Source organism: Bos javanicus, chromosome 4, assembly GCF_032452875.1.
Source record: "Bos javanicus breed banteng chromosome 4, ARS-OSU_banteng_1.0, whole genome shotgun sequence".
Taxonomy (NCBI): domain Eukaryota; kingdom Metazoa; phylum Chordata; class Mammalia; order Artiodactyla; family Bovidae; genus Bos; species Bos javanicus.
Genome location: NC_083871.1, coordinates 62,513,619 through 62,524,510, shown reverse-complemented (window position 1 = coordinate 62,524,510; position 10,892 = coordinate 62,513,619). Strand labels below are relative to the sequence as shown.

Here is a 10,892-nt window from a genome sequence, read left to right as displayed (position 1 = left end):
ATATATAATTCACATAGCATGAAATATATTCTTTTAAAGTGTAGGATTCTGTGACTTTAGTATATTCACAGTGTTGTGGAACAATCACTGCTATCTAATTCCACATTTTTACTACTCCCCACCCCCAAAATACATCATACTAGCTAGCTGTCATTCCCATTTCTCCTTTCTTCTATCCCCTAGCAGTCTGCTTTCTGTCTCTCTGAGTATCTTTCTACTGGGTGTTTCATATAAATGGAGTCACACAACGTGTCTTTTGTGTTTGGCTTTATTCGCCTAGTGTAATGTTTTCAAGGTTCATCCATGTTGAAGCACATATCAGTACTTCATTTCTTCTTATAGCTAAATAATATTTAGTTACATAAATATAACAAATTTCATTTATCTGTTTACCAGTTGATGGACATTTGGGTTGTTTCTACTTTTATGGATATTATGAATAATAGGAATATACATATACAAGATTTTATGTGAACATACGTTTTCATTTCTCCTAGATATATACCGGGCATAGAGCTCCTAGGTCATGTGGTAACTCTACCTTTAACATTTTAATGAACCACCAGACTGTTTTCCAAAGTGGCCATATCATTTTATATTCTCACCACCAATGTACAAGGGGTCCAATTTCTTTACATCCTTGCCAACACTTGTTACTCTCAATCTTTTGATTATAGCCATCATAGTGGGTGTGAAGTGGTAGCTCATTGGCTTTTTAAAATTGTTGTTGTTTAGTCATTAAGTCCTGTTCTGCTCTTTTGCAACCCTATGAACTGTAGCCTACCAGGCTCCTACTGTCCATGGGATTTCCCAAGCAAGAATACTGTAGTGGGTTGCCATTTCCTTCTCCAGGCGATCTTTCTGACCCAGGGATTGAACCTGCATCTCTTGCATTGGCAGTTGGGTTCTTTACCACTGAGCAGCTCAGTGGTAAAGGGCTATTTTTTTTAATTAATAGACTTTATTTCTTAAAATAGTTTTAGAATTACATAAAAACTGAGCAGAAAGTACAGAATTCCTATATGTCCCCATATACCCTTCCCCTCTACTGTTGCACATCCTGTTATTAACATTTTGCACTAGTTTGGTACATTTGTTACAGTTGATAAATTAATAATGATACATTTTTATTAACTTATGTAATTATAGTTTGCATTATGGCTCACTCTTTGAGCTGTATGGTTCTTTGGGCTTCGACAAATGCATCATGTCATGTATCCTTCATTATAATATCATCAGAATAGTTTCATCACCCTAACAAGTCTATATGTTTCACCTTTTCATCCCTCTCTCTTCCCAAACCTCTGCAAACCACTAATCTTTTTATTATCTCCATGTGCTTAGTCACTCAGTCATGTCCGGCTCTTTGAGACCCCATGGACTGTAGTCCGCCAGGCTCCTTTGTCCGTGGGGAATTCTCCAGGCAAGAGTACTGGAGTGGGTTGCCATGCCCTTCTCCAGGGGATCTTCCCAACCCAGGGACCGAACCCAGGTCTCCCACATTGCAGGCGGTTTCTTTACCATCTGAGCCACTAGGGAAGTCCACTATCTCCATAGTTTTGCCTTTTCCAAAATGTCATACATGGTGGCTGTACCATTTTGCATTCTCACCAGCAATAACTGTTATTCTTTGTCCTTGTCAGCATTTGGCATTGTTGGTGTTTTGGATTTTAGCCATTCTAACAGGTGTGTAATGGCATCTCGTTGTTGTTTGAATTTGCATTTCCCAAATGACATGTGATGTTGAGCATATTTTAATATTTATTTGCCACCTTTATATATTTTCTTAGTATGTTTTCTATTCAGATAGATCTTTTGCCTGTTAAAAATATGGATTGTTTTCTGATTGATGAGTTTGAATAGGTCTTTGTATATTAATACAAGCCCATTATCAGATATGTGTTTTGCAAACATATTCTCCCAGTTGTGGCCAATCTTTTCATTCTCCTAGTAATGTCTTTCATAGAACAATTTTTTTTAATTGTAATATAGTCCATCATATTAACTTTTTCTTCAATGGAGCATGCTTTTGATGTTGTATCTAAAAATCCAAAATCACCTAGATTCTCTCCTGTTATGTTCTAGGAGTTTTATAGTTTTGCATTTTACATTGAGATCTGTGATCCATCTGGGGTTAATTTTTGTAAAGGGTGAAAAGTCTTTGTCTAGATCCATTATTTTACATGTGGATATTCAGTTGTTCTGGCATAATTTTTTTTTTAAGTTATAGTTTCTGGTTTGGGAGAATGGCACTGAAACATGCATATTGCCATATGTGAAACGAATCTCCAGTCCAGGTTCGATGCATGATACAGGCTGCTCGGGGATAGTGCACTGGGATGACCCAGAGGGATGGCATGGGGAGGGAGGTGGGAGGGGGATTCAGGATGGAGAACACATGTACACCTGTGGTGGATTCATGTCAATGTATGGCAAAACCAATACAATAAAGTAATTAGCCTCCAATTAAAATAAATAAATTTATATTTAAAAAAAGTTATAGTTTCTCCACTGAATTGCCTTTGCTTCATTGTCAGGGATCAGTTGACTGTATTCATATGGTTTTATTTTCCGGGCTCTCCATTGTGTTTTGTGGATCTACTTGTCCCTTCTTTCACCAGTACCATACTGTCTTTATTAATGTAGCTTTATAGTAAATTTTGAAGTTGAGTACTGTCAGTCCTCCAGCTTTGTTCTTTTTCAATATTTTGGTTGGCTCTTCTGGGTCTTTTGAATACAAATTTTAGAACCAGTCTGTTGATGGGCACAAAACTCGCTGGAATTTTGACTGGAATTGTGTTGAGTCTATAAATTCAATTGGTTTTCACTCTTGAGTATCTGTATGCACACATAGAATATATCTCCATTTATTTAGATCTTCTTTGATTTCTTTCATCAGAGTTTCATCATTTTCTTCATATGGATCTTGTACATATTTTATTATATTTATACCTAAGTATTTCTTCTCTTACATTTTGTTGCTGATATAAATAGTGTTATATTTTTAATTTCAAATTACAATTGTTCATTGCTGGTAGATTAGAAAGTATTTGATTATTTTTATTGACCTTGCATCCTGTGACCTTGTTATAATTGCTTATTGTTCTTTAAGTTTTTTGTTGGTAGCGTGTTAATATTATATATATTATATATATATTGAGTAAGAATGAGAGGGAAAAAATCCTTAAAACTGTAAGCAAACTGAAAAAAATGAACCCAGTTGTATTGCAAATGAACAGCATAACCATATAGGAAGAAAAACTAATCTAATTAACTACTAAACATGTCATTTGACTGAATACCCTTAGTTGAGTGAGGAGAGAATGTCTACAAACAAATCCTAAACTTTTTAGAAGATTTATTGTAGTTGTAAGAAATAAGTAGTATGAAATTATTTGGAGTGTATAGTAGAATTGAGTGAATAAATATGTTGATGTTGTTGAGAGCCAGGATTTTCACTGTGGAAGAAGACAGATACAGATATGAAATGGGGCAAAGCCTGGAAAAAAATACCCTATGGCAGTACATTGGAGTTGAATATAGCAGCATAAACTCATGACTTCTAATACATTTCTAATACACACAAACACATATATATATATTTGAATGTGTATGCTTACATACACTTATGTATTCCTAATTCTGTTAGCTGAAAAGGCCCAGAAACATACCAGAGTAAGTACATCTGGCACCCAGATAATTGGTTCCTAATACAGTTTCCCAAACTAACAAAGGAATCTAGGCTCCGGTAGGAATTGTTAATTCCAAGGCTAAGGCAGGAAAGGTACAGGATGAACCTGGAACAATGTGTAATGCCAGAAACTGAAGAAGTACTTTAAAAAAGCAAATTAGGACATGTCAAGGGGACACAGGAGCCAACTTAAGGGGCTCCCAATGGCCAAATCTGGGATGTTTTGAGCATCAAAATAACTAAGGGTTGTAATAAACTATAAGCCATTGAAAAATAGGAATTATTTTGCTGTTAAAGACAAAGAAAGACTGAGAATCTATAGGTACCAGATTAAAGGAAACTAAAGAAAGATAATAGCTAAATGCAATATGTGATTCTGAACCAGATCTTATCCTTACTGAAGGAAAAAATATGCTACAGAGGACATCACTGGTGTCATTTGACAAAACGAGAGTAATATGGTAGATCACAATATCATACCATGGTCAAAATTCCTGAAATTGCTAATTCTGCTATTGATATTTAATGGAATCATCTCCGTTTTAGGAAGTATACTTTGAGTTACTTAGGAGATAATGCGGCATGATATACGAGCTTAATGTAGGGATAATGGGGCATGATACATGAAGCTTACTGTCAGATGTTCAGAAAACCAATTTGTATGTATGTGTATATGCACTGACTACTTCGTATGAATGCAAATGATAAATGGAGCAAAACCTTAACAATTGGTGAATCTGGGTAGAGAGTACACAGTTTCTTTTGTATGTAACTTTTATGCAAGTTTGGAATTATTCCAAATAGAAGATTTTGTTTTTAAAGGCTGGTGCTTTGCAGGCACAGAATATTAAGGTTAATAGAACAGACTTCTGAAAGCACAAGGTTTGATAACGTCAAGCATTTTGAGGGACTGTTACATGGAAGAAGTATTAAGACTTTGAATTTGGCTAATCTTATTTTGTGTCAGTATGCTTTGTGTAATATCATTATAGCACATCCAAGAGCTCATGACTGGAATGAGAGGTAGGAGTTCTTTAAACTTTGTGGAGTCTTCAGTATCATTCAGTACAGAGAAGTGCAAAGACTGGCTCATCAGGTAGAGTGAATGAATGAATAAATGAAAAGAACTGGGTGTAGAAAAATGGGAACTGGTAGCAACTTGAGAGCAGTGTCTTCTCTAAAGACTTTCAAGTACAAAAAGACAAAACCAAAAAAACCCTGTGTAGTACTCCTGTGGGTTGTGTCTGTTCTGGGAGTGACTAGTGGGGACCCCTAATCTTACCTAATCTTCCTCTTTTTATTCCAGGTGAGGAAGGGGTACCAAAAGTCACAAAGCAAAATGTGTGAGATAATGAAAGGTGTAAGTGTGTGCATATATATCAAAAACACACCATATTTAATGAAAGAAATTAATATTCACACATTTGTACTTCTGTACAATTTTGAGTAATATATAATTTTAAGCTGTTTACAAATAGCATGTAATGCTTCAAATATTACATAATGTTGATAATACATTTCTAGCAGAAATAAATATATTGCACTTAAAAAGAACTTCATTAGATGTTACTTCATAGTATTAGGCTTATAACTTCTTTTTCCATAAAACATTTCCCATGCCCTTCCCCCCACCCCCAACACACACACTTCATTACAGTGACTGTTCTCACGCAATTCATTAAGCAAATAAACACAGCAAACAATAGAACTATGATAGAGTCTACTAAAGAGGCTAGATCAAATTTTATCCTTTAGGAAATGAAAGATTTTCTTTTAGGTTTCTGAAACTAACAAAAGCAACAACTAAATATAGTATTTTAAAGTACCAGAAGTAAAATACAAGTTGTATTTTTTGTCCAGATGTACTATTCACCAAAATGTTTTTATTTTCTTATTATGGGGAGGGGGGATTAGAATTATCTAAGGGAGAGACAGAGAAGTAAAGACCAAAAAATACTTAATTGTCTATCAAATATTAATAAATGAACCTTTGCATATTTAAGCATGATGAAGAAAGCTAAGTACTGGCATATTTTATAAGTGACATGGGATAGTAGTGACAAAAGGATGTTATGATTTCCTAAAATTTTAAACGTTTTAACCTTCCCTTTGCTTGTTTACATAAAAATCCTTATTCTAAAATAATACAAAAATGTATAAAATGTATCCACCCAAGCCCAGCTCTCTAAGGGAGGTAGCTGAAACTCTTTTCTGTCCAGTGCTTTATTTCTGTCCAGTCTAGATGTAGAGTATGATATTGTTTTGTTTGTAGTAATTATCAATTCATACACATTTAATAATGAAAAGTTTTCCTTAGTCAATGCAATTGAGTAAAAATGTTGTTTTTCTTGTAATATTTGATCCTGCACATTATACAACTGACATTTTGAACTTTAGTTACCAAGTCATGGTTTGAGTTTGACCATGTTTTCAATGGGGTGGTCAAGTCACTGTTTGTTTTATTTGAAGTTCATTTTTCTCAATATTATTCAACTTAAATATAAGCAGGACAGCCTGAAAAGCTAATGTGAAATCCAGAACTGGGATAAATATCCTAATATCTCTGTGAAAAATTTTTAGTCTGTATGAATAGGCAGATGCTTTGCTGCTAAGGATACTTACTATTCTTGGGCTTTTGGGGTTTCCATTTTACCCCCCAGGATGGGTACTGTGACTAGAGAAGTGCAATGACAAAGATACGGATAATAGTGGAGGGAGACGGTTTTGGAATATCTCACAAGTCAGTGTGACTCCTGCACAGGGTATTTACTAGATGAGACATCGTCATCAGGAAGCCTAATATCTCCTACTCTGTGCCCACCTACTAGAAATGATGGTTGACCTTTCAGACAATATACCATTCCTATAATTCCACAGTGTAATACAACTTCATTAATGTAGACCTTGTTACCTAATAATTTGTGTTATGTGAGACACAAACTGGATAGGCTTACCTTTATACTGCCAACGGTAGGCAAGGGGCAGGGGTTAGATTTACTAAGTAAGAGAAATGAAGACCTTACTCAAAATTATTGATAAATATTTTAAAAACATATCACATATGTAGAATCTACTAAGTTATGTATTAATTCTTTGGGGTTAGATAAAGCCATTCAGGCAGAGCTGCTTTTTAGCAGCACTACACATTACCCAAGCTTTTTGATACCATAATATAGCTGGGGGGAACCCTGAATTTATTCCAAATATACCATAAATCATGCTCTTTACCATTCAATTGCCTTTCTCACTAATTATCTAGTTCTTGCAATTGCTTTTGATAAAACAGGCTTTATAGAGTTTTAAATGTTAAATACCCAAAGAGTTAAATAATAAATAGAATAGCTCAGAAGGACCCTTGTGGGGCAAACATCTATCCCTAGTTCCCATGACTAGTGACTGATCAGGTTAAGCTCCATTTCACTTGTGCTTTTACTTTCTTGTTCAAATAATGCTAAATACTTTTTTTTTTAAGTATCTGATTTAGAATTTCAGGTGTGATTTTCCAAGAGCATGCTTTGGTGTCTTTGTCTCTGCTTTTTTCTAGTATGCTACTTATTTTTAGTCTTATATTGATTGATTACAAAATAAAGTTATAAATTCAGGGCTTACTATCATAAAACAGTATTTAATAAAAACATATAAACCTACTTTGAGACACACCAGTTGGGAAAAAATGTCAAAATAGTATTAAAACGATCCTTTCATTCTCCTTGAAAAGAAAATTCAGGTATGGGTTCACTTTAGTAGACCAGTCATTTATTAGAGTGTTAAGTAGCATCATATAAAATAGCAGTCACTTTTGTTATTCCTGCTTTAAGTAGTAGTACTCTATGTTAAAAGCACTGACAAACAGGCCACCTATTAAATAGTAAATCCTTATCCTAAGCTCTGTGGATATTTACTTTAAACATTATGCATAACTAAATTTTTAAAGAAATGCACATCTGAGCTATGTTTGAAAGTAAACTACCTGTGAATACTATAGCATAATGTGCAGGAAGTTAGAAACAAGCTTCAGTGTCTGCCATGGGACTTTGAGATGTTCAGTTAATGCAGCTTCATAAATAAACCTTGGGATACAGTGGAGAAAGGCAATTGCAAGGTCCAACAATAGCATCAGTTAGACAGGCTGTGCCAATTATACCTTGTTTCATAGGCTGGAAATGCCCAGGAAAGGCATTTGATATGGAAAAGCCTAACATTAAAACAACCAAAGAAAACCCCGAGTGTGATACGATAAATATATTACATTTTACTTTCAAATACACTTCTGCTCAGCAGCAAGATTTCCCATCTCTTTGAACAGATTCAATACTTTCATAGTTAGAACAAAGTAGAATGGATATTACATTAAAAAAAAGAGTATTGGGGAACTTTGTGAAGAAGACAGGTTAAATCTTGTATCTAGAGTGCATTATATCTACAGCTGAAGGACCACAAACTTCATTAAACCTTTGTTATTAGGGAAATGAACTGTTGCAAAATGCCAAATATACTGCCCTGATTGTAAATGCCTACATATATATGGCTCAAAAATAATACAAGCATAACTATGATATAGTTAAACTATTATAAATATCAAAATAAGCCTTAAGAAGATAGCAAGAGTTGAAAATAAAGTGGATGAATTCTTTAGATTTACTTATAAGCACTTTTAACGTTTCAGTCAGGGTATCATCGTGTTAACATGCAATTTCATATTTATGGACCTAGAAGAATGACCGAGTCACTGAATGTAACACAGTGAGAAAAAAGAACCAATCAGATATATGAACATATAACTATTCATGACCGTAGGTTAAGTGGTTAAGTAGTGGCTATATGGGCATTGAGAATGGTCATTCATAAGCCTTGTCAGTCAGCGGGAGTGGCTGATCAAACAACAAAGCAGATTTATTGAAAATGAGAAATTTGATCTGGTGCATTTTAACATCCGTAAGGTTTTCCAAGGGGCTTCCCTGGTGGCTCAGGGAAAAGAATCTGCCTGCAATGCAGGAGATGCGGGTTCGATCCCTGGGTTGGGAAGATGCCCTGGAGAAGGAAATGACAACCCACTCCAGTATTCTTGCCTGGAAAATCCCATGGACAGAGGAGCCTGGTAGGGTACAGCCTATGAGGGTCACAAAAGAGTCAGATACAACTTAGTGATTAAACAACAACAAACGAAGTTCTCTCAAAGCTGAAGTAAAAATGAAAGGGACTTTGGTACTCACGGCAGAAAAATTCCTTTCAGAATAGGGCAACCATCTTTTTATTATAGCTGTTAAGTGAAACAAAGTCTCACATGTCAAGGTGTAGAGACTTTGAGTGTCCCTCAGTGAATAAGTAAGCAGTGTATTTACAATGCAGCCTAGAAAAAGAAAACCTCAGTTTTACAATGTAACAAACAGAGCCTCTTATTTCACAATTGAATATGGAAAATTTTTCCTACATAAATGGCAAATAATTGCAAGAAACAGAATTAGGAAGAAAGAAGACAAGACTGTGAAAAAGAACTTGTCAGGTACTGGCCCTTCGGTATTACAGAAAGAACTTTGTGAAGTCATTACCACCTACTCATCCACAAAATAGGATGCATTAGCATCATCTCAGCTCCTTCCCCAGCAAACTAACACAAAGGAAAACGAAACATGCTTGAGCTACAGCACTATAAATACTTCTCTATTGGCTCTCGTTTCCACAGACAGAATTGACTTAAGTTAGTCATTATGCGTTATGGTCAGTATGTTATACAGTATTGCCCCTTTGAAGATTCTTTTAACCTGTGGAAACTGGAAAGAAAACCTATACATGTTGACTTTATACATTACTGCATTGACACAGCATTTTTAACCACTAGGAATAATGCACCTTAAGATTCATCTGCTTTGTATTATTAAACTTTCTGGGTAGATTGATATCCTTTCAGTTCCAGGACTTAGGCTAGCTAAGAACTTTACACTGATTCTCTCTCAAACTCAAAAGCTGTCCCCCAGCTACAGATGAAGCCTGGTCCATGGTGCTTTCCCTCAGTGGTAGGTTTTATTGTTGAGTCCAGCTCTCCTCTTTCATAGGTCCCATGTCTCCTGGAGAGCCCCTGCTCCAACACCCCACATCCCACCCACCACCCCTGTCCTATATTTGCATACCCATCTGCACATTCTGGATCTGGACTCTCCTTTTAGAAGAGTCATACAAACGGCGTCATCACAGCAGAGGAATGGCGCAGTCCTTGGATAGCAGCATAGGGACCCTGCTGAAAGTAGTGGTGATACCGCGGCATGTGGAATGAGGGGAATGTCGGGCCACTCCCCTGCATGGAGCTGGCAATGGCTGATGGGGTCAGAGGCATCCCAAGTCGGCTGTATGGTGGCAGAGAGCCCTGTATGGGGTGAGGAATGGGTGTTGCTATGGATGCCGTGCTGGTGCCGAGAGCAGTCAGGGACTGTGGGTGCTGAAATGCAGGAAAACTGGATGAAGACGATACCCAGGAGCTAAGAGACAAATTATCAGATGTTGTAAAGGCTGATCCTGAAAGGAAAAAAAAAAATCTCATTAGACAAAAACTGTACTTCAACATGCAAATCAAGAATTACATTATCTGTAAGCATCAATTTAAAAAAATATATAGATAGATATAGATCTACAGTTTTAAAAGAGAAACAGTTCAATCAGGAGGCATCTCTACCTTTCCACACAAGAGGATATCATTTATACCATATATGGAAGAGAGAACTTGATAAATAGAAAAAGATTTACTCATTAGATTGTCTGCATACTCTGAGAGTGGCTACAGTGCTAGCACCCTGCCTTAAGATAATGACCTGATTCCCTTTAAAGAAGTTCAAATAGCTTATCACTGTCTTAACCTCCAGCATCCCTGTAAGGGTGGACAGACAAGCTTCAACAAAGCTACCTGGTTGCCAAAGCCATTGTGAAAACCCACAAGAGTGTTTTTCTTTTCTTCTTTTTTTTTTTTTTAGCTTCTATAACCCTTTTATTTTTGAAATAATGAGAACATTTACTATGTTGATTATATTTAAGACAGATACACAAAAATCAAACATATTTTAATGTGCCAGCTATACCCAGAAGTTGAAATGTGGGAGTAATAAACACCAAAAATAAACAAAAAATACTTAGAAATTACTCTAAAAAAATGCATGATACTTACTAGAAGTTTTTCACACAACTACTGAAAGATGGAAGGAAAGGTTTTAAT

At 35.8% G+C, this 10,892-nt stretch overlaps 1 protein-coding gene across 1 annotated transcript in view; it reads right to left on the bottom strand.

Moving 5' to 3' along the window:
* Nucleotides 1-5,066: 5,066 nt before the first annotated feature.
* Nucleotides 5,067-10,892, bottom strand: part of TBX20 (T-box transcription factor 20) — a 50,046-nt gene continuing 44,220 nt past the window's right edge. Inside the window, exon 8 of the mRNA XM_061414156.1 lies at nt 5,067-10,201. Coding sequence (XP_061270140.1) covers nt 9,861-10,201 — 341 coding nt within the window. The 3' untranslated portion in view covers nt 5,067-9,860. The remainder of the gene's footprint in view (nt 10,202-10,892) is intronic.